This window comes from Macrotis lagotis, chromosome 8 (genome assembly GCF_037893015.1).
Source record: "Macrotis lagotis isolate mMagLag1 chromosome 8, bilby.v1.9.chrom.fasta, whole genome shotgun sequence".
Taxonomy (NCBI): Eukaryota; Metazoa; Chordata; class Mammalia; order Peramelemorphia; family Peramelidae; genus Macrotis; species Macrotis lagotis.
Genome location: NC_133665.1, coordinates 192,448,671 through 192,471,159, shown reverse-complemented (window position 1 = coordinate 192,471,159; position 22,489 = coordinate 192,448,671). Strand labels below are relative to the sequence as shown.

The 22,489-nt window shown below is 45.1% G+C and overlaps 1 protein-coding gene across 3 annotated transcripts in view; it reads right to left on the bottom strand.

The window, feature by feature from the left end:
• Positions 1-19,724, bottom strand: part of HECW1 (HECT, C2 and WW domain containing E3 ubiquitin protein ligase 1) — a 95,507-nt gene extending 75,783 nt beyond the window's left edge. For 2 of the 3 annotated variants that reach the window (XM_074199232.1, XM_074199233.1), the window contains exons 1-3: positions 19,284-19,723; positions 9,626-9,701; positions 950-1,119 (exon numbers count right to left, since the gene is read on the bottom strand). In XM_074199232.1, the coding sequence (XP_074055333.1) occupies positions 950-1,119; positions 9,626-9,701; positions 19,284-19,412 (375 nt within the window). In that variant the 5' untranslated portion in view covers positions 19,413-19,723. Of the gene's footprint in view, positions 1-949; positions 1,120-9,625; positions 9,702-19,283 lie in introns of all 3 variants that reach the window. The other variant, XM_074199235.1, reaches the window with a different exon arrangement.
• Between the last annotated feature and the right edge of the window lie 2,765 nt (positions 19,725-22,489).

The window sequence follows — 22,489 nt, the reverse complement described above, 5'->3', positions numbered from 1 at the left end:
TTAGAAAAGATAATGCAGCTGGTAATTAAGAATCGGAACCTTTGGAAAGTCAGCCTTCAGGTGAGTGATGAGGACAGAAGCCCCATGACAAGGAACCAAGAAATAAGAGTAAATGGAAGGAGAGTCAATGATTAGAGAATGATTAGAGGGAGGTGAGATGGAAAACAAGAATGAGAGGGTTATGTAACTGTTCTAATGAAGGTTTTTTTCCCTTAATTCAGGGATGGGAGCAACCATGGCTTAGGAGACCCTGACTAACCCCAATAATGTCCACAGTTTGCTCTCAGACATCATAAGAATTCTTAAACCCTTCTCCACACTTGTATTAGACAATGCTCTGGTTCTTATCTGCTAAGTACTAAGTAGGCCACCAATCCTGTCATTCCATCTCATCTCTGCATTTACCTGCATATGACCATGGACAGATGACTTCACCTTTATTTGCCTCAGTTTCCACATCAATAGTCATGCCTGTAGCGCCCATCTTCCAAGGTTGTTGTCTCAAATAGGGTCTATACAACACTTTATGGACCTTAAAGAGCTATAGAAACATCAGCTCTGGTTCTCCCTGGCACCTGATGACAGATCCCCATCGATTAGACAAGCACTGAGGATGCTGGTTTCTAGTCCAGTTTTCTGGATCTGTTTATAGTTGGCTTGATAGTAAGATGAAACCATAGAGAGAAATTAGTGAGAAGTAAAAAGTTTGTATTTCATTCATGGATTCAACAGGGAGCTTCGAAATAAGACATAATCTCTGAATGTGCCTATTTGCCTAGCAGGTCACCGAGAAAACAATATCGTCATATGGCATTCACTTAGCATTCAAACTCAGTAGAAGGCAAGTGTTGGGCCGTCAGCACGTGTTGCCCTTAATCTCTCTCCTTGCTTTCCTAGAAGTCACCTCTCCCCTTCTCCAGGCCCCCCAATCTCCCTTCTGTGTGCATACCTCAGCTTGCCAGATGGGGTTCACAGTGTTACATATGATCTTGGATCTCTTCTCCTGGCCATGGTGAGGAAGAGCTGGAAAGATGCTGTGTTTGCCTGGCTGGATGGAAATCTTCAGATAAGGGTCTGGATTAAAGAACATCCCTTTCTTCAGTCCCATGGCCTGAAAATCTAGTAAAGGACAAAAGTTCAAAAGTTGAAATTTATTTTTGAAGAATTCACGCATGGATTGGTCCTTATCCAAGAGGAACAATCAGTCTGCCAACCATGAGCTCCTTCACAGGTTTTCCTCATCTGAAATGTTTTCCCCTCCTCATCTCTTCTCTGAGGATTCTGGCTTCCTTTGAGAAGCAACTCAAATGCCACTCCTATATGAAGTTTATCTTGATCTCCCTAGCCATCCCTCTCTCCCACTGACTTTGGTTTTCTTCAGTGGCCCAGCCTTCTTGCTCCCTCAGTGCAGGTAGCCTTCCTGTTTGTGCTTTGGTATCCCTAGCATCTGGCACAGTGCCTGCGAATACTCAGTGTGTGTTTCATAAAAGTTCTTTGGATTGAATCAAGTGACTCTTTTGGGGCTAGGGAGCTGCCAGAGAGTTCTGTTGGTCCACAGTCAGAAATCCTTGTGATAAATGAATTCATCTAGCTTTCCTCACCACACACCTCCTAGCAACCTTAAGGGAAGTTGTCAGATCATAGTTTAGGAAAGCTCTCAGAATTGAGAATGTTGCTTGAGTTCTTGTAAAGGAGTGTTGTTATAAGGCTTATGAGGCTTTATGAAGCATGCTCAGGAGTGGTGGATAGATCCATGGCAATGGCTGAAGCCAGATAAAATATGGAAAACACAAGGGATTATGGAGAAGCAACAGAGGAAGGGTGGTAATCAAAGAAATATGTGCATGAAAAGATGACTTTGTTCTTTGGCAAGAGTGAGAGATGCCTGATAGACATCCAGGGCCCAGGGATCCTCATCTTGTCAGGAGAGTATGAAGAAGGAAGGCTGGGATGGTAGAACAAGAATCATGTAGGAAGGATAGGCATGAATAGGTTAAGTTGGCATCACTGGAAGGAGTGCCCATATCAAGGAGATTAGGGATCTGATGAATTCTTTGCACAAAGGTACAGATTTTAGACAAATCTAATGGCTATCAGTGGGGAGAAGGGAGGGCCATATCCTCCATCTTCATTGACAGGTGTAGAAATGCCAGTGGGTTGTGGGAGAACACAGGGAAGTCAAAGAGAAAAGAGCCAGTCAAGAGAGATTGATGGACAAATGAGATTGTTTTCTTTAGAAAGTAGAAACATAAAGAAATATAGGGACTGTCAGCACTAGGGGATTAACCAGATGTGGCTGGAACTGGTCATGAATCTCTACCCACAGGACCCACAGCTACAGCTTCTGATCTCTTTCCTCACTTATCTCGTGAAGTTGGAGCTGAGGGTCACTCTTCTCTATACCAGTAGCAAGCGATTTCTACTCTTACCACAATCCCAATCCCATGGTACTAGTAATAACCAATAAATTTACATCCCTATACAAAGCCCCAGTCACCACATCTTAGTTCTAGCTCAGAGGACAGACTTAGGTGGGACCCTTGCTATATGAGAGGGAGATAGCCTGATGCAGCTCATGGGATGACTTTGAGAAGAGCACAATAGGCTTGTGTAGGACCAAGGACAGCTCTGGCTCCTCTTGTATATATAACAGGTAGGAAATGGGCAACCAATAAATTGATTGTCCATTGGGTAAAATGGAAGTCAATTTTGCAAAATGTCTAGCAAGGTTGATGGGGCTAAAGAAGATAATTTACACAAAACATTTTAGGGTGATCTGGGAGTGTATGGTTGTCCTTAGTTTCCGCTTTCTGTTTATCTTAGAGACAGAAGAGTCTGTAACCAAACCTGTAAAATGTGCAGAGACTGGAGGAAGGCTCCATTTCACTTGTCACCACTAGTTCTTGCTGCAAACACCCAATCTGAACTGGTCAGTCTCAATGAGCAAGAAGGGACAATTGTCAAATAGAGGACAGAATCTCGAAACACTTAAGCAAACAAAATTTATCAAGGGAAAAATTATTATTTATGTAAGGATGCAACTAATTGATCAAAGGTCTTCCCAAGGCTTGGAGAAATAAATCATTGGCCACCCAAGATGTATCAGAAGAGGGAATCACTTCTGATGCTCAGTCACCATCCAGGTCACTAGCCCAAAAGCCAAATGTTTTTTCCTACTACTGAGGTGCCTTTGAAATAAGTATGGCAGCAAAAGGGAATTTATGGATACAAGCAATCGAGACTTGGAAGATTTTGAAAATGATTGCTCATGCAAGACTATTTTAAAAATTGGCTGACCATGGTTTTTAGAGCAATGTAAATAGAAATCACCTTCGAAATTGTAAATTATGGTTAGGGTTAAATGAAAAGATTTCTATGTACACCATTCAAAGAGTAAGGAAATGGTACTGAACATTTTAATGCTTAGCATTTTAATAAATTATTTGAAGGAAAAAGTGCACAGTGAAATCTCAGAGTTTTCTGATAATGTGGATTTTTCTGGGTAATGATGTGAAGGCTGTCTGAATAAATTGTCAAGGCTGTTTGAGTGGGCAGATGAATTTCACTGTGGGGAAGTGTGAGGCAAAGTGTTAGAGGAAAAAAAAAACACATCCAAAATATTCTCCTAGGATGGTCATTGCAGACCCACTCCCTCCCTGATTTGGCTCAGTCTCTGGGACTGCTTGGCTTATTCTCCCTTCTTCTTTTTCTCACTCTTTATCCGGTATCCTTTTCTCCCCCATATGGAAACTCTAACTTATGCCATATAGGTATGCCATCTCTGGCAGGATTCTTTCATCACTGCCCCTACAATACCAGAATCACTCAGGTGGTCTATGAAGCTTGCCCTTTGTTCTTGAAGAAGTCCATGATATCAGGGAGGTGACACCAAGACTTGGATTTGAGGGAGGGGGGTTGTGCTAACTCACCAACCCTACTTTCTCCTCCAGAGCTGTCTGGACATAAATCAGAATGACTACAGATGGCCCTGGTGCAAGGCAATCAGGGTTAAGTGACTTGCCCAAGGTCACACAGCTAAGTGTCAAGTATCTGAGGCTGCATTTGAACTCAGGTCTTCCTGACTCCAAGATCAGTGCTCTATTCACTGCATCACCTAGCTGCCCTTGGATGTTATGTAGAGACTGGCTCGAAACTCTGGCTGGAGGGGGGCCAGCTAGCAAATGACACCACTTCTCACATTCCTGATGCTTATCCTGGAAGCAAACCCAACCCTTGAGAGAACTTGCTCAGCAAGAATCCCCTCCTGAACAATGCCACCAGCCACTCGCACTGATTCACGTTCTCTCAGTTTCCATGTAGTGACATCACTCTCTAAGCAATCATACCTTCTCTCATGACTCAGATGCTATTTCTCTTTTCCACTTGAAGACAACTCATCCATTTTTCTCCCCTTCATAAATCTTGACACACTTGTCACAAATCTGGGAGGTGGATTCTTAAAGCCAATTACCAGAGCCGGGGAATACCTGGACAGCTCCTTTAGAGCCTGGGACAACTCTCCAAGGGCAGTTCTTTTGAGTTCACAGCCCTTTCCCTCTCAACCCATCAGAGCAGGGCTGTGAGTCAACAGCCCTAACCCAGAATGAGAGTGGAGGGTTGCCTGGCATGAGGCTACCTCTGTGTAGGAAAATGTCTGGTGAAATCCTCTCGGGATTAAAGAAATGTTTATGTCAAGAAAAACCTGTATTCCAAGGGACTCACGACATCCTGCTTTTGCAATAAGACTGTTTTGCTAACTGAGGCATTGATCATGAAAATCCTACTTTTTCTAGTCAAAACAGTTACGAAGGTCATCAGAACCTCTAAACTAAGAAGATCTAGTAACACGTCACCCCACCATTTGGTGAGATCCATAGTTTGAAAATATTACGTTCCTTTCTTTGTGTCTGTTGCTGGGCAGGATTTCCTTGAATAGACTGTATCCCCTGAAACCCAGCCAATGGGCTAAAGGGGAGGAGACTTAGGGTGGGGAAATTGAGGTTCAGATCTATATAAACCAAACTTTCTGTGCTTTCAGTGTGGCTCTCTGAGACATTATCATGGTGTGTCTGTGAGGTTGCCCACCCATTTCTCAAGAACAGTAAATCAAACTTTCTTTTGCTCAGACCAATCTCTGAAAATTTTCTTTAGTGTATTCTTATCACATACCCCTCCTTCTCTGGAGGTGCTTTGCCACATCAGCTAGGGTGGCTTGTTCTCCAGGTGCCATGGTTTTAGGAAAGGGCTTGGATAATGGGACTGAGAGTTAGAAGAGCCCTCCAGGGTCATCTTGTCCAATGGCCTTCATTTTAGAGACAAAGAAACTGAGACTGAGCTACCATGTGATTGTGCATAAGGTCAGGAGGTCTCTATCATGACTCAAATTTGGGTCTTCCAGAAGGCATCCAGAAATTTTTCCATCTCAATCTGGACATTAATTAGCTATTTAATTAATTGAGTGAGTCAGCCAGCCTCAGAAACTCAATTTTCTCATCTGTCAAATGTGGGATTGGACTAGATGATCTCCTCTGCCTGGCCAGGCCAGAGAACCTTCCCTTATCACAGGAATAAAAAAAGAGAAAAACAAGACTCAGAAAAACTAACAAACTCAGAAACATCTTGAAGCAGGTTACTTTCTATGCTGCACTCCACACCCACGGTCCCTCACTTCTACCAAGCCCTGGCTGGGATTGGGAGCATCCCTGCTTTCTCTTTTCTCTGGGGTCCTTGTCAGGTCATAGCACCCAGTTGTAATCCTGGGACTCCTGTTCTTTCCATTTCCATTGTTGGAGTTAAGAGTGGGTTGGTTCCCTGCCTCTGTTTATACCACTTTGCATTAGTTTACATAAGGATAAATGCTTTAAAAAAAACTTAAGTGTAAGATTTTACATTTCAACCTCCTTGAAATGGGCCAATCACGCACAGCTCTCTCCAGAAAGGTTCCTCTTGTTCCTGTGCCCTCCCTTGAAGCCATGGTGCCAGTCTCTCCAGCCAACCCCACTCCTCCCCTACCTGTCTTCTCTCTTTACAAATGGACTCACTGTCCTCTGGAAGGCACTGGTGAGACCTTCGAGCTCTCCCACCTCCCCCACTTCACTTCAATCTGTTCAGTTATTCAGTTCTCAGAGTTCCCTGGGAAAGGGTACTTTATGGCCTTCCTTCATCTTCACTGTCAATATTTAACAATCTAAGAACTTCCTCCGAGGTTTTTCCTTTATCCAACCTGTCACACCCCCTCCTGCCATTCAACCCATTCCTTCTCAAACTGGCACCCCATAATCCCTCACCGAGAAGGGGATATCAGCCTCAGGAACGCTCACAAGGCCTTTTATCAAAGAACAGTGACAGAGAGATAACAGAAAAGAGGGAAATGGGAGGAGCCAGCCAGCAACCTAGGATGGATGAAGTGTTAGGAGGGGAGAATTCAGTGGGAGCCCCACGGATTTGAAGGAGACCACTTGCTTTCCAGATTTGGGGAGGCACTAAGATGGAGGAGGAAAGATACCCACTGTCTCAGCAAGAAAGATGAGCCATTTGCTCCGACACCTCCTACCTGTTTGGCCATGAGCAGAAGGCCATTCGATTTCTCTGAGCTTCAAGCCACCCCACCTTGCCCACCTCAGTTTCCTCAACTGTAAAATAGTGCTATCATAACAGCCCCACCCTCAGAAGGTCGTTGTGAGAAAAAAAATGAGATGATATTTATAAAGCACTCAGGGTCTGACCCAGTGGGCACTTGACAAATGGCAACAGAAGAAACTGGTGGAAGTGTGCCCAAACCAAGCCTCCCAGTGGGCTGTGTCCTTGGAATCAAACAAAGTGATGCCCTCATGAATATGAATTTTCCTGTTCTCAGGTCAGTCGTTGTCAGTATTTGAGGCAGAGGAGCAGAGCTACTGCAGCAGGGCAATGAATTTAAAAGGCTCCCCAAGCCTCTAGTCTTTCAGCAGAACAAAGAACTGCCCAGAAGAAGCCCACCAAAGCCCTAGGGTTGGCACAGTTTGCTCTGCCCCAGGAGCAAAAATCCCTCAGTTCAGCTTTGCATGTAACATTTCATGCAGTCAATTAGATGGTAACAAAAACAGGGCTTTGGATTGGAAATCTGGGGTGGGGCTAGTCTTCCAAGAGAACTACTCTGGCTGGTGCCCGCTGGCTGCTCGGAATTAGAACAGACCTCTTTGGAAGCTCCTTTCCCACCGAACAAAGGGAGCCGACAATGAAAAGCAGACAGATCTGCAGTCAGGCTCTCCTCTGGCCATGAATGTCACAAACAAAATGGGCTTTTTCCTATCTTATACAGGGCCAGCTTAGCTCTTTGTTCTAGAGTAGATTTTTAAGTGACTCACAAGGGGTCTTTCCTGGATCCTCAATGACCATGAAATTGGAACAATCTTAAGGCATTCAAGAACAAGAGGGAGAATGAAGTTCTCCCAAACAGGCTTGGGTGTTCCATCTTCATAATGGAAGCCCCCGAGGTCTGAATGGAGACTTTGCTGTTGTGAGAACACGTTGAGTCCCCAGAAGTTGAGTTTGTCTCCCAGTTTGCTCTATGCGAATCAAAAGGGATTTCCCTTTGGGGGTTCAGCACTGGGGAAGGAAGAGAGAAGATCAGATGAAGCCAAGATGCCACAGAAAGGGCGGGTCACAGGAATTAGAAGGCCTGTGAGTTGGCCCCAGACTTTTTCTCCATGATTATGGGAGGAAAGCACTTCACTTTGCTCCATTTCATCCTTTGTAAAATGGGGACAACATAATAACATTTGACATCCCAAACTCATGTGGGGGTGACACTCACATGAATTAGAGCTCTGGAAACTGTAAGGGCTCTATGATTATCTCTGGGATTAGAAGGCATTGCCCTACCTCCACAGAGTTTACCATCTAAGAAGACTCACAACTAAGGAATATGATACGACTGAAGGTTCCTATGTAGATTAGGGGCCATGAATATCTATTCCAGAATCATTCAGAGCCTGGAAAGGTCAGGATGAGTTAAAGAAGCCAGTGGAGGCTTCTGGGAGGGGGCAGGGTCTGAATAGGGCCATGAAAGATTGTAAGATTCAATATTTGGAGATGGAAGAGCCTTTAGAGGTAATAGAGTTCACAGCTTCATTTGATAAAAGAGGAAACTGGATCCCAGAGGCCTAAGGTTGCTTTGGAACCCCTGTCTTTCTGCCTCCCAATCCAGCATGAGCTGAGTTTGAGGAGGTGTGAGACTAGATTTTTTGGCTTTGGATCTTCAGCACCTGTGAGCATCCATCCTGGCCCAGAGCAGGGGGTTCATAATGCCCATTGCTGATTGATTGGTTGATTGGTAGGGAATGAGGGGAAACTATTCCAGAAGGAAAAGTCCATAGTCAGTAGGAAGCTAATGCAGGTAATAAGTGAATACTTCCCCCTCCACACTGGTCCCTCTTCTTTTGAACTCAGGTCCTCCTGACTCCAGGGCCAGCGCTCTAACCATTGTGCCACCTAGCTGCCCCCCCCTTTTTCCTCTCCAACTGCAAAGAATACTTAGGAAAGCAGTGGAACACATGAGGATGCTTCAAACACCCTACTGATGAGCTGGCTGGGCTTGAAGTCACTTCAGCCAAGTCTCCATGACCCTGGGGTTAACTAATGACCCAGTCTCTGGTTTAATCATTTCCTGTTTTTTCCTGCTTTTTCTCCTTTTGTCCACAGTGGTCTGAGTCATCCACAACTGTCCCTAAAAGTTGAAGGGCTGGAAGAAAGTTCCCTCCACTTCTTTTTGGATACAAAAGGAGACATGAAACCTCAAGGCCTTTCTCACAACATTGAACGGAGAGCATCGATGCCAAACTTAACAAAGTGACTGGGGTTTCAAAGCTCTGGACCCTGGCTTATTTCATGGAAATAGCATTCCATGAGATGAGCAATGTGATCTAGCAGTTCATCAGGTCAGGAGGAGCTGGGTTCGAGGCCTGGTGGTGTGCCCAGGGGCAGTTATAGAAGTAGTCTGAGTCCCCACTTCCTCATCTGCAAAATGGGGATAATCTATCCATGGCACATTGTGAGGATCAAATGAAAAAGTGGATGCAAGGCACCCCGGAAGCTTTATATCGCTGTGCTGTTGAAATATCAGTGATTATAAATTTGGGAAAATGCCCCAGCATGTCAAGGCGTGGCCTCTATGTGTGCTGTTTGGTCTCATGTGCTTCCCAGTTTGGACAGAAACATCCCTGCTTTGGGAACCAGGTTCTGGCAGACTCATCTAAGGGTCTTAGGATGTTCTCCTGAGGATCTGCTTGCTACTGGGGGGGGGGACCCAGGACCCTCAGACTTCTCTTCAGATCTTGGTCCCAGGGGCTGCCTCCCTAAGCTGCTCCTCCCAATGATGACAATGCATGAATGAGCTAGAACCTTGATTATGACCTCTGACATGTTCCTAGTTACTGAGAAGTCAGTCTTTCTTTCTAGAAAGAAACCACTTTCCCAGAAATTATCCCATTTGATGCTCAGAGGAAGGAGACCTCTCCCTGCTTCCCAAAGGGAGTCCCAGAAGGGGATAGTGACTTGTCTGAAGGCCCACAGCCAGCAGGGGAACATCTGGGCCTGGGACTTCTGACTGCCATGGGACTTCTTTACCCACATCAGCACACCATACCTGAGAGAGAGAAGCTGATCAGCCTCCGGCTTCCTTGGCCCTGGGCAACCTCATCATTGGCGATAGTTTTAAAAATCTGTAGGAAGAAGGGAAATGGGAAGAAGGGTGAGTTCAGGTGGACTACTTTTAAGGAATTTCCTCCAGCTAAACCATGCACAACTGAGAATGCAGATTTACCAGAAACTGCAGTTGGATCACTTCTTGGGGACCCTGGTCTAGAATCTGGGGATCTTATATGAACACTTGTGTGTTAGCAGAACTAAAAGCAGGTCTTGGGGCTCTGATGCAAGTCTGCCAGCCCCTTCCCCATCAGGTGGCTTGGAGGAACCACTCTCCAGGGCTGCCTGCTAGAACCCCTGGGGTGGGGTGCTGAGCCTGGTGAGATCATGAGACCCAGCCCCAACCTCCCACCAGGAAGTGGGGCAGTGGGAGGGCAGGAACAGTATCTGATGGGTGAAGAGCTCATCCTCCACCACCTGGTGGTTGCCTCCCTTGACTCTTTATTCATTGTTTGATTGGTGGTGGTTGCTAAGGATGTATGAAGTCCTGCCATTTCCATGCTGCCAAGGTTCCCCTGTTGTCGGGCCTCTAAATATGGTGCCCCTTAAATCCAGTGCCCCAGGGCAAAGCCAAGACCTGGCTGCGCTGAGCTACTGAAAACCATCTGGGGTCCAAGGACAGATCCTAACACTTCATGGAGCCTCTAGAGATTAGCTCCTCTAGTCTATTCTACCTTAGTAGATTCTGCAAAAAACCGTCCGATATCTTATCTATTCTGCAAATATACCTGCTTATCCCTAGAAAGGATGTGGATATACACGTCTGTCTGTAAATGCAATGCATGCATGTAGGTACCCATTCAGGGAATCTCTGTACCAGAAGTCTTCTACCCTAGGGAAATCATCAGAGGCAGCTTAGCTCAGTGGTTAGAGAGTTTGAGTTTGGAGTCTGAGAAGCCTGAATCTGAACCCATCCTCAGGGGCTTAGGAACTCTGGGACCCTGGGCCAGTCACTTCCCTGGTTTCTGGTTCTTCTGTAAACTGGCACGCACACAGCACTGATCCAGTTAGGTGGGGAGGATCAAAGAAGACCAGAATATACATATGCATTTTGTCAAGTGTAAAGTTTTACAGAAATGCCAGCTTTTATAATTATTTTACATGCAGGCATATGTGAACATGGATGTGCCTAGAGATAAGATGTCCCCCAAGTAACTGTGCTCCCCTCTCCCTCTCCCTCTCTCTTCTCTGTCTGTCTCTCTCACACACACACTCACACACACCACCCCAAACACCCTCCCCCCCCACACACGCACCACACACACACACAAACCCTCAGAAGAAGGGTGGTGCGAGAGATAAGCCAATAAGTCAGCTGGCCCCAGCACCTGGAAACCTGTTCTAATCCTGCCTTAGACTGGCTGGCTCACCCTGGGCCATCCCTCTAAGTGATTCTCTATGACCTGATACTGCGAAGGAAGTTCTGACTCATGATGTCGAGGGAGTTCCTCAGTTGCCGCTGACATCACCAGTGCTTATGTCTAGATTTCCACATTTGTTTACATCCACAAATAAGCTTTGTTATTATTCATACAATCTTTCCGTTTCAGCTTCTTCAGCCTCCCTCAGATGTATGGAGTGAACTGAGGCAATGGGATTGTGTGTGTAGGAGGGAAGCCCAGTTGGCAGAGCTCTTCCTCCCTCCCCTCTCCTGCCCCAGCAGGGACAGCAGCTGGAGGGGAAGGGAGGGCGCTTGCTATTCTGAGGGCAAACAGGTAAGGAGACATGATGGGTGAGGGCTCTCTTCACAGAGCTGCCCAGGCTGAGAGAGGGGATCCCAGCCTGGCCCAGGTCCCCCCCCCCCCAGGCTTCTTTTCTCCCAAAGGCCAACAGCATCTAATCTTGAATTGACTCTTCTGGGTTTTGTGTAAGCCCTGGGTGGGTGGGGGGTGGGGAGGGACCTTGGCAATTCCATCTCGAGCTCTCTAGCCCCCAGCATGCTGGCTGGCACAGTGGGCAGCTTGGTAATGATGTGTGGCCTTCATTTGCAAAGCAGACCATGACATGGGGGGGGGGAGGCCATGACAAGCACGTAATTTAGATTTAAGTGAGAGGGGCGGTGCTAAGTCACCAGCCTCACTTTCTCCTCCAGAGTTACCTGGGTCCAGTGGCCAGATAGGAAGCAGGATGACTGGAGATGGCCCTGGATGCCGGGCAATCAGGGTGAAGTGACTCGCCCAAGGTCACACAGCTAGTAAGAGTCAAGTGTCTGAGGCCATATTTGAACGCCTGTAAATACAGGTTGACTGTTCCTCTCCTTACATAAGCCAGCCCACCTCTGCTCTCCTTTACTTTCTGAATCCTCCCCTTGGCTCTTCCTGGGTCTGGCGCAGATTCCCAGAGGGCTTTGGAGTTCCCTGGTCTAAAGCTGAAGGCTTCATCCACACTGTCCATGGCACTGGACCATGGACTAGAGAGGTGAGATGGGAAGGAGGAGACCCCAGCTCTGACTGGAGCCCAAGTCTAGGATCTCCAAGACTGCTCCTCCTTTCTTGGATCTTGAGGGTTGGGCTAAGACTCCTGACTCTAGAGGGAAGTGTCCAGGACCCACTGAGACCTCAAAGGGAAGTAATAATAATAACGCACATTGAGCATATAACTGATATCGGCTAAAATGGGACTAACCGACCGTTCTCTTTCATCTGAGTCTTCCAAAAATGGCAGAACGGGAACCAATCAACCAACCACACCCCAAACCCCTGGTTCTGGAGAACAGCTGTGGCACTCTCCCTCCCTGCGGAAGGGTTCCTGGGGCAGAATGCAGCCTGCACTGCGGGGGGCACTACTCTGCTGGGGGTTACTTCATTGTTCTTCCCACTTCCCAGGGAGGATTCTGATTGGATGGGGGGAGGGTTTGTAGGCGTGGAAAAAAGTATATTACAAGCCAACACTATTTCCGTCATATTCTACATGATACATAGTCTGTATGAGACACACACCTATACATTTTATCTACACGTGTGGACACTGATACATTTGTCTCTTTTTTCTCCTCAGTTCTCACCTCCTCCTCCTCCACTGAGCTCTCACCTCCCTGAAGCCCCTTTGTTCCTCCCCTCCTCAGCGCCCTCAATGCTGGGGGATTCTGGGGACAACTGAGGCTGGCTCTGCAGTCCCAGGCTGTACTCCCAAGTCAAAAGTTGCTCATTTTCATCACTCAGGAGTTGAGAAAACATTCCATGATTCTCATGTTCTCCGGGGAGAGCTGTGTTTTCCTGGTGGCCTTATAGGGCTCTTGGGGGTCCTAGGGTTATGAGTAGGAAACTAAGCACTTGGGGAAAATTCAGCTGAATTGAAGTGAGGGAGGGAGTGCTTTTGCACTAGTCCCAAGTTGTGAAGGCAGCCGCTCCGGGAGGAGAGTGCTGCTTAAGCCAGAGACATCAACTTTCATTCCTACATGAGTTGGAAAGGCAACAGAGAGGGGCACCATAGCACTGAGGCCTTGAAGGAGGTGGCCCAGGGGTGATGAATGAGATACTGGACTGGTGGTTGAGTGTGTGTGTGTGTGTGTGTGTGTGTGTGTGTGTGTGTGTGTGTGTGTGTGTGTGTGTGTGTGTGTGTGTGTGTGTGTGTAAACATGGCCTTCCAGGAAGAAAGCATCCCAACCATGCCAGTATTCTATGGCCAAACCCCCTGAGCTCTGGGAAGATGCAGGGCCCAGTTCATAAGATGTCCCTCCCACCATCTGACCCACTAACACAACCACATAGCAACAGTTTTTAAAAGCACAGACAACTAGTAATAACCCACTGAAATCCTAAGAGAGGTGGTGAGACTATCTGAAAGAGCATAAAATATGACCCATACACATGGCTAAGGGGAAAGACTCTTCTCTAGCTAGCTACAAAGTACAGTAGAAGGGAGGGCTCTGACATTATGGCAGGACACTAGATTCCAGTCGAAACCTTCAATCTTACTAGCCTAGAGACTTTGGGCAAGTCTCTCCTTCTCACTGAGCCTCAGTTTCCTCCTCTACAAAATGGGGTCAGTAACATGCTCTGTCCACCTTATGGGATCATTGAGAGGAAGACATCTTGCTGTTCTTAAAACCCCACCAGAAACAAGGATTATGGTGATCTGTTACCATGGTTTAGTCATCCAGCACGATATGGGTCATTCCCAAAACAAGATCATCCTTACATCTGGGAAAATGAAGAATCATCTTGGCATCATTCTGTTAGAAGGACTAAACAATTTCCCCTCCCTTATGGGAGGTGTTGTGGGGCAGTGGGGGGAGCACTGGAGGCGGATACAGTAAGGGGACCAGAATTTGCATGTCAGCTTTGTCACTTGCTGTCTCCATTTCTATCCCCTTTGGACCTTAATTTCTTTCTTTGTAAGATGAGGGACTGAGATTGGACAATATATGAAGTTTCTTCCAGAAACAGATCTATGCTAAGTGCTGACACACTTTTTGTTCGGTCACATGGTGATGACATCCATGATGACTTCCACACAGGAGATGGAGATCCACGTTCATGCATGAGTTAGCCATTAAACAAGTAGCTAGAGCAGGGAGAAAATGCTTCTAAAACAAAGGGGCCAGGGTTCACGCTCCGCAGAATCACGGAGTTAAAAAATGTTCCAAAGTCACAGAGCTCTCTAGCAAGTTTGTTTCTGTGTGTGTGTGTGTGTGTGTGTGTGTGTGTATGTGTGTTTGTGTGTGTGTGTGTGTGTAGACACTGTGCATCTGCACACATGAGATCACCCTCTCCTTTTTTCTGCTGTGTTCAATTTATTTTTAAACATATATCAATGAATAACTTGCCTTTACATCTCCTTTCTCTCCAATCTTTCCATTCCAATGAGGTATCTCTTATAACAAAGAATTTTTAAAGTGAAAGAAAAGGTGAAAAAACAGTCAGCAGAATCACCATTGAAAAAGCCTGGCACTACAGACTCTGGTTCTCCCCCGTGGAGCCCCATCCCTGCTCCCAACACCCCAAGAGAGGGATGTTTTCTCATTTTATTTAAATTTTTTGCAAGGCAGTGGGGTTAAGTGGCTTGCCCAAAGCCACATAGCTAGGCAATTATTAAGTGTCTGAGGCTGGATTTGAACTCAGGTCCTCCTGACTCCAGGTCTGGTGCTCTATCCACTGAGCCACCTAGCTGCCTCTCTCATTTTATTTTGTTGGTATCCAATTTGATTTTTATGACTTTCAAGATATTAAGTCACTATGCTGGCAGCCTCATTAACACTCCCAAAGATGGCAGCATCAACTTTAGTATTTTATCACAGTGCCAGACCCGGACAAACACATGATCAAAGACCATGTCACACAACAAGAAGTAAGTCTACAAGTCTTCATGGGGATTGTTTGTAAGAGAACAGATTCTCCCTGAACTTTAGCAGAGTTCTAGATCATTCTTCACTATCTAACTTGACTTCATTCAGGAGTACCTGGAGAGTTTTAGGTTAGTCTACCAAGGGTGGACCCTTCACAGGAATCAAGAATGAGGCAGCTGTCTGGGGGTTTACCAGTGGCTTCATATGTGATCTTGGATAAGGTCCTTCAGAAATTCAGATGCAAAAGAAAGGATCTGGCTTTGTTGATATCTCAGGTCTCATCAAGGTCCCCATGTTCTAAGATGTCTTTCTTGGAAGGAGGCAATAGTGAGACTAAAAAGCCCACTATGGTCATTGGATTTGGAGCTGAGTTAGATTTTAGGATCCATAAACTTTACAATTGGAGAAACTGAGGGAAAGTCATTCTCCATTCTTCTTCTTTTATTACTAAAGCAAACATTTCTAGTACAATATTGAATACTAAGGAAAACTCCATTTGTTCCTAGGTTCTCTAATGTTTCTCATAGAAAAGATTGCTGTGTTTCGTCAAAGGCTTTTACTGCAGCTATTGTGATAATAATATTATTGACATAGTCAATTATGCTGATAGTTTTCCTAATACTGCATTTCTTGCACAAACTCCCCCCAGTCACGGTGCATTATCGTCATGATAAATTGCTATAATCTCTTGCTGTTATTTTATATGGGTACTATGGCTAAGAGCATTCTGCTGACTTGTCCACCCCCTACCTAGTCTGTGCTATGCTTTCCCTTCAACCTAATGATGCAGATCTTTTAAGCGAGAAAATGGCTTCACTGTCTTTTTGTAACTTCTATTGTTCCTGAATCTCTTGAGAGGCTTGATTTAATGTTGTTTTTGAGAGAAACTGAGGAAAGTTCAGGCAACTTCCTGGTTTTTCTCTGTCATCTTGACCCATCTTCCATTTTTCACTCTCCCTTAGGAGAATCCCATCTCTCTGGTAATTATTATCTATGTGACCCTGGGCAAGTCACTGAATCTCCCTATGAAATGAGAGAACTGTGGCATCAGTGGCCCTTAAGTCTCTCCCAGCTCCAAACAATCAGTTGTTAAGTCTTGTTAGTTCTGTCTTTTTAAAAACCCTCATGTGGATCCTCTTTTCCCATGTATATTTCTATTTATTTATATGTGTATTCGCAAGAGTTAGAGTTAGAGGTCATTGAGTTCAACTCCTTCATTTTACAGATGAGGAAACTGTGGTCCAGAGACATCTAAGTTCTAGAGGTGGCAAGTGAAGAGGCTAGAATTCAGACCTGGACTGCTTGGCATTAGAGCTAGAACATTTCCCTGCCTAAAACAAGCTATCCTCTACCCTCAGGAGAATGAAAGTTCCTTGCAGGGTAGGACTAAATGTTGGCTACTAGCATCTCCATCTCCAATCTTTCATATGGGGGGGGGGGGTAGGTATTACAGATAGTATCACTCCCATTTTACAGACAAGGAAAACTGAGATTGAGGGGGTTATGGTCAGGGGTAGGTCCAGCAGCAGGGGGTCTTTCACCATCGTATTTGGGTCAACCTGATTTCCCCTTGCCATTGTTTGTTAACTCACACATCAATTTTAAAATGATTCATTTATGTTGTAACCCCTATGGCCAACTGGGGACCTGGCTAAGGGCTGTACTTTGTCCTTAAACGTCCTTCTGGTTAGACTAGTTCTTTCCTCAGATGAATGACACTACTTTGGCACAGAAAGGACCAAGGAGGAGATCTTATTACTCAGACTTCCTGGCCGCTTCCATCTAACTTTCCACATTCCTACCATGGACTGGCAATTCTTGGACAAGTGTTGCACTAATCTAGAGAGCCAAGGTGGAACAACTTCAGTGTGTCTTAGAGCATAGAGCACAGGGTTTAGATGGAAGAGGCTTGAGTTCAAATCCTATCCTTGCCATTTATTTACCTGCATGATCCTTCACAATCCCTCAGTTTTCTCATCTTCAAAACAAGTATTAATTATACTTCTTGTCCCTATCTCACAGGGCTGTTGTGAGGGGGGAAAAGACTTTGGGAAAACTTAAAGCATCCTATGGGCACGATGGATCACTAAGATAATATTCCTACAATAATGACAATGGCACATTGATGGTATTTTTGAGTTTACAAAGTGTGTTTCCTGTGAGCAGCCTCCTAGATAAGCAGTTCAAGTACTAATTTCTTCCAGTTTTGATATGGGGAAACAGAGGCTTAGAAAGGTGAAGTGATTTCCCCAAAGTCACAAGGAAACTAGGGCAGTTAGGTGGTGCAGTGGATAGAGCACCGGCCCTGGAGTCAGGAGGATCTGAGTTCAAATGTGACCTCAGACACTTAATAATGACCTAGCTGTGTGGCCTTGGGCAAGCCACTTAACCCCATTGCCTTGCAAAAAACAAAACAAAGTCACAAAATAACTCCCCAAAAAGGTGACATTTTTTAATTCACCAATTGAATTTCTGAAGAGATGTCACTTGTCACTTTTTGGAGATAACTTCCTGAATCTTTTTGAACCCTCTGACATTTGGAGGTTTTAAAGAAGGATGATAGAAATTCTCCATAAGGGGATAAGCACCAGAGCAGTACTGGATAATACAAGAAATGGGAGCAAGCACCTCTTGTGGGGGCAGGGAACCTTTGGCCAGTGGACCAAAGTTGTTTGGTCTGGTGTTGCCCAGGCACCCCCAGTTGGGACTTGAAATTCAATAAATCTAGGTGCTTTTGTAGTGGGGAATTAATTAAATATTTGGCCAAATTATAACCTAAAATGATGTTATAAATATCCAAATGACCCTTGGCAGAAAAAAGGTCCTCCCACCCCTGTTTTAGAGATTTAATTTGGCAGAAAAAAAAAAGGATTCTATGAAAATAAAATCTTAAGAACTTCCCCCATTTCCAATCTCTTCCACAACCTGCCTCTGGGATCTGCAGGAAACTATGGCATTGGGACTGAATTCATCGTGGTCACACAAAGGCAGCTTTTATGATAGGCCCCTTAAAAGGTATAGGCTTGGAGGAGGGTCAGATTTAAGGGGAAAGTAATGATTTCTGATTTAGAGAAATTGAATTTTAGATGTCTATGAAACATCTAAGAGATGTCCAGAGACAGCTGAAGCATGGAAGAGAGCCTAGGTCTAGACAGAGCTATCTGGGAAACCTTCAGATAGGAATGATGGCAAAGTAGAGCTAGATGTAGAAAGAGATGAGACCCAGGACAAAACCCTGGAGAATACCCCTAAATTAGGAGGAATGAGATGAGTGGTTATCTAGCAAAGGGGATGCAGGAATGATATTCAGGTAGGTGGAAGAACTGAGAGAAAATGGTATGGAAGTCAAGGAAGGGGAGTGTCTGGAGGGAAGGAATAAGCCATAGGGCTGAAAATCAGAGAAAGGTCCAGAAGGACAGGGACTGAGAAAAGGTCCATAAACTCATAAACTGAGCTTTAAAGAGATTCTTGGTAATGAGAGAGAGAGAGAGAGAGAGAGAGAGAGAGAGAGAGAGAGAGAGAGAGAGAAGGGAAGCTATGCGGTTGGTGCCAAATCACAAGGGGCTGTGTTGAAGAAGGTTGTAAATATGCTATCCATATTACCCCAGATGACTTGAGCAACAAAAATGAGATCTTTGAAAGACAAGTCGTCTAAAAGCTGTCTTGATGGGCATGGGATGCTCAAAGACCTAGAGGAAGACCTTCAGAGGGAATGGGACAGTCTGTCTCTTGAATAGGGACAATGTTTGTCCTTCATTTTCAAAGAAGACACAATATCAGGGAGGTGATGTCATGACAAGTACAAGAATTAGATTTGAGTGGCCGGGGGGGGGGCTGTGCTAAGTCACCACCTTCACTTTCTCCTCCAGAGTCATGCGAGTCCAGTGGCCATATATGGATCAAGAAGACTGGAGATGGCCCCAGATGTGAGGCAATCAGGGTTAAGTGACTAACCCAAGTTCACACAGCTAGTAAGTGGCAAGTGTCTGAGGTTGGATTTGAACTCCCATCTTCCTGAATCCGAGACCAGTGCTCTATCCACTGTGCCACCTAGCTGCCCTTGAATAGGGACAAGAATACTACTAGATGAAAAGATAGGGCTTCTTCGTATCTCAGGGGCAAATCAAGTAACAAACACAGCTACACCTTCCAGATATGTTCTATCCAGGCATGTCCACTCCAGATTGGCTCTATTTATGGGTCTTTGGCTGGAATGGAGTCTTTTCAAACAGACTACCTCACATGTCATATTTTCCCATGGCTGTCCACACATGAATGCCCACACAAAGGTACATATGAAAGTTCTACTAACCTGTTCTGGAAGGCAGTCCCCTTCTGGGCATGCCATGGTTGTTGTTCTTCTACCAGGATCTCCCTGGCCAACATCACTGCTGGGGAAATTCCCAGAAGCCCTGAGTAAGCCAGGAATGGGCAGAGGCATCAGGATTGAGGGCTTCTAGCTTTCCCCATGCAATCAGGATAGCAAGCAAAGGGGCCTTAAATCCCTGGAGGCATGTTGGCAGACTTCATTCAGTTAAGAGCTTCTGCTTTCTTAGGGCCATTCCCTTCCCCAGGGAGAGAGTACACCTATCTGGAGCTCTTCCGGATTAGGATAACACTTGGACAAGATGGTTAGACTGGATTCTGAGCTGCTAGTAGCATTGGAATTCTAACTGAACTGAGTCCTGGCACCATAAGAGTGGACATAGCAATTGTCCGCCTTCCCCCACGTTACCAGGGATATGGTTGTGGGAGCGGACATCTAATGATCTACTAAGAGTTAAGCATTAATTGTTCTGAAGACCTGCGGGAGGCTTTTAGCTGAGCCAAGTTTGGTATAAGCAAGCCCCAAGCTATGGAAAGGGTCACAAGATCTCCCGTGGCGGTCACCTGGCCAGGATCACAGGAAGAAAAGCAAAACAACAGGAAGACTAATGGAAATACAACAGCCTTTTTAAAGACAATTTTAATTTATTTTTTCTTTCGAGATCCCAATCATTGTCTCTCTCCTTCATTCATCATTATCAAAAATTTAAAAAAAGAAAGAACGCTTGAGCCAAATGAGATAAAGCATTACTTGGATACTTAATACTAACAAGATTATTATTGAACCAAGGCCAAGGAATAGAAAGAGAAGATTATATGAAAATTATACAAAGGGACTCATGGGTAAGCTAACCTAGTAAGCTTTGGGGTTAAGACATGAGTAGAGGAAAGTAAGGCCAGAACAGAGGCAGGAGACTAGAAATTTCAATGAGGGCAAAGAATGAGTTTAGGACCAGAGAGGAAGAAAGAGATGGAAGGAATGCAGATTATACTCAAGCAGGAGAATTTCAGACTTCATGATCTTGAAGTTTCATAAAATGGTAAGGCCTAAAGGAAGGACACACCTGTGAGTGGTTGGGATGGACCAGAAATGTAGGTCATGGAAACTGAGGCAGTTGAAGGACTTGGAGGACTTGGTTGTTGGAGAGATCATCTTTGGAATATGTCAAAAGAGGCCTCATCTCTGCTGACAAGCTTTGGGTGGAAGAGAAGACTGAAGTGGTTGGTGACCTCCTCAGGAAGATTTCTCTAGGAATAGAGCATCTATGGTCAGGCCTGGTTGATGGGTTGGCTCGTTTTCTTGAACTACTTTTCCTTCTTTCATCTCTTTTTGAAAAAAAAAAAGCGACAGTTTTCTGGGTAGGAGAGGAAGGAGGGACATGTAGGAAGGAAACCGATTTAAAAACAAAGTGTCAATTAAATTTTTTTAAAAGACGGGAGCATGACTAAGAGGGTGGCAGATGCTCACACCAAGCTTCAGGAGCAAATAGTAGACACATAAAGTGAGCCACAAAGCAGAAGAGACTGAGAAATAATGGCACCAACAAGAGAGTCCATGGGGATCAGGGATAATGCTCACACCTCCTGGTGGTCCAGTATAGTTTGGAGGTTATGAGAGGGATCATGAAAGAGAGTGACTCCCAGAGAAAGTCATATTTCTATGAACATAAGAATATAGGTAGAAGGCCTGAAGAACAGTTTATTCATTCAGTCAATCAGCAAACATTTCTTTAGTGCCTATTCTGTGCCATGCCTTCAACTAGGTGTTGGTGCAAAAATAGAGGAGGCCCTGCCCTCATGGAGTTTACATTCTAATAGGAGAGACAAATGATACACATATAGGGATATGCAAGTCCTAGGGACTTGAGGACAAAGAACTGGTTAACAGGGCTTCTAGGAAACAAATAGCAGTGAGGAGGAGAAGGCAGGGCACTTGGTGTTGAGCCAAGAGGATCAGTTTTAATGATGATTGAACTGGGGAATGAGGTGGGCAATAGGTAGTTACTTCCTTGTCCTGGGAGGTGATGCTGCTCACCTCTCTCTTTCCATTCAACATCCTTGGTTCTTAGATGCCCAAATGGCCTCTTGATTTTCAATTTAGAAGTCTCAGCCTAAAACATGAATGTTAGAGCTGGCAAATATGTCTCTGGAGAGGAGAGTGGCTTGGAGTTGTAGACAGGAGAAAGCTGCAGGTGTTGGGAGGCAAGAGACTACACACTTGATTTGGGGATTCCTATGGGGCAGACATGCAGATGCAGTTGGATGTTCTGCATCAAGTCCAAGGTTCAGGTCTCTACACTGTCACTGAGGAACAGACCCTCAGTACTTCTGGAGGAAGAGAGGAGGGATTTGGGGATTCAAATCAGAGACTCAGAAACTGGAGCAACATCTTGCCAGGAGGTTGTCTGCCTGTCTTTTGGGGAGAGAAATACAACATAGAGGGAGTTTCTGAGTTATCATTAGTCACAGTATAACCATTGATTCACTCAAAAACATTTCTTGAGAGCTTACCAGGGACCAGACATGGTTCTGGGTGGTGGGGACATTACAAGGATGGAAATGACACCATCCCTGTGAGCAAGAAACTTTTGACTAGTCTACCGGAAGACCAGGTTTATCTCCAATCATTCTTAGAAACTCGCTTCTTGCCTCATTATCAACAAAGTATGGTAGGGACAGAACTTAAAATTATATACACTGTTGGCAATAAGTTTTCTTGAATTCCCCCCTAAACCCGTCCCCCCAACAATTTTCTTCAATATTATGATTGTTGTCAAGAAATGCATCCACATTCTGGTCTTTAACTGTTTCTAAAATGATTCCCAAATCCCAAGTAAACTGTGTGGGCCCTTTGATGTCCTTGATGTAAAGAAATCTATCTTTCTGGAGCTTCTTCAACAGAAATGTAGAAACTTCAGAATTTAAACCACTCAGGCTGTTGCTAATTATATGTCACCCATAGGGTTTGGAGCTGCTACCACTGATCAAACACACTGCCTGGAATCCTTCCCTGGGGGGATAACACTGAAAACCCCTTTGAAGAGATGAAATGAGCCAGAGGGGAATTCACAACTCCGTCTAATCTCTTTAGACTTCCTTTAGAATAGAGGAGGGTATCTCGGGGATTTGAGCAGGCAGAGCTTTTCAGAACACTGAATTAAGGTTTGGAAATTAAAATAGGATATGAGGTGT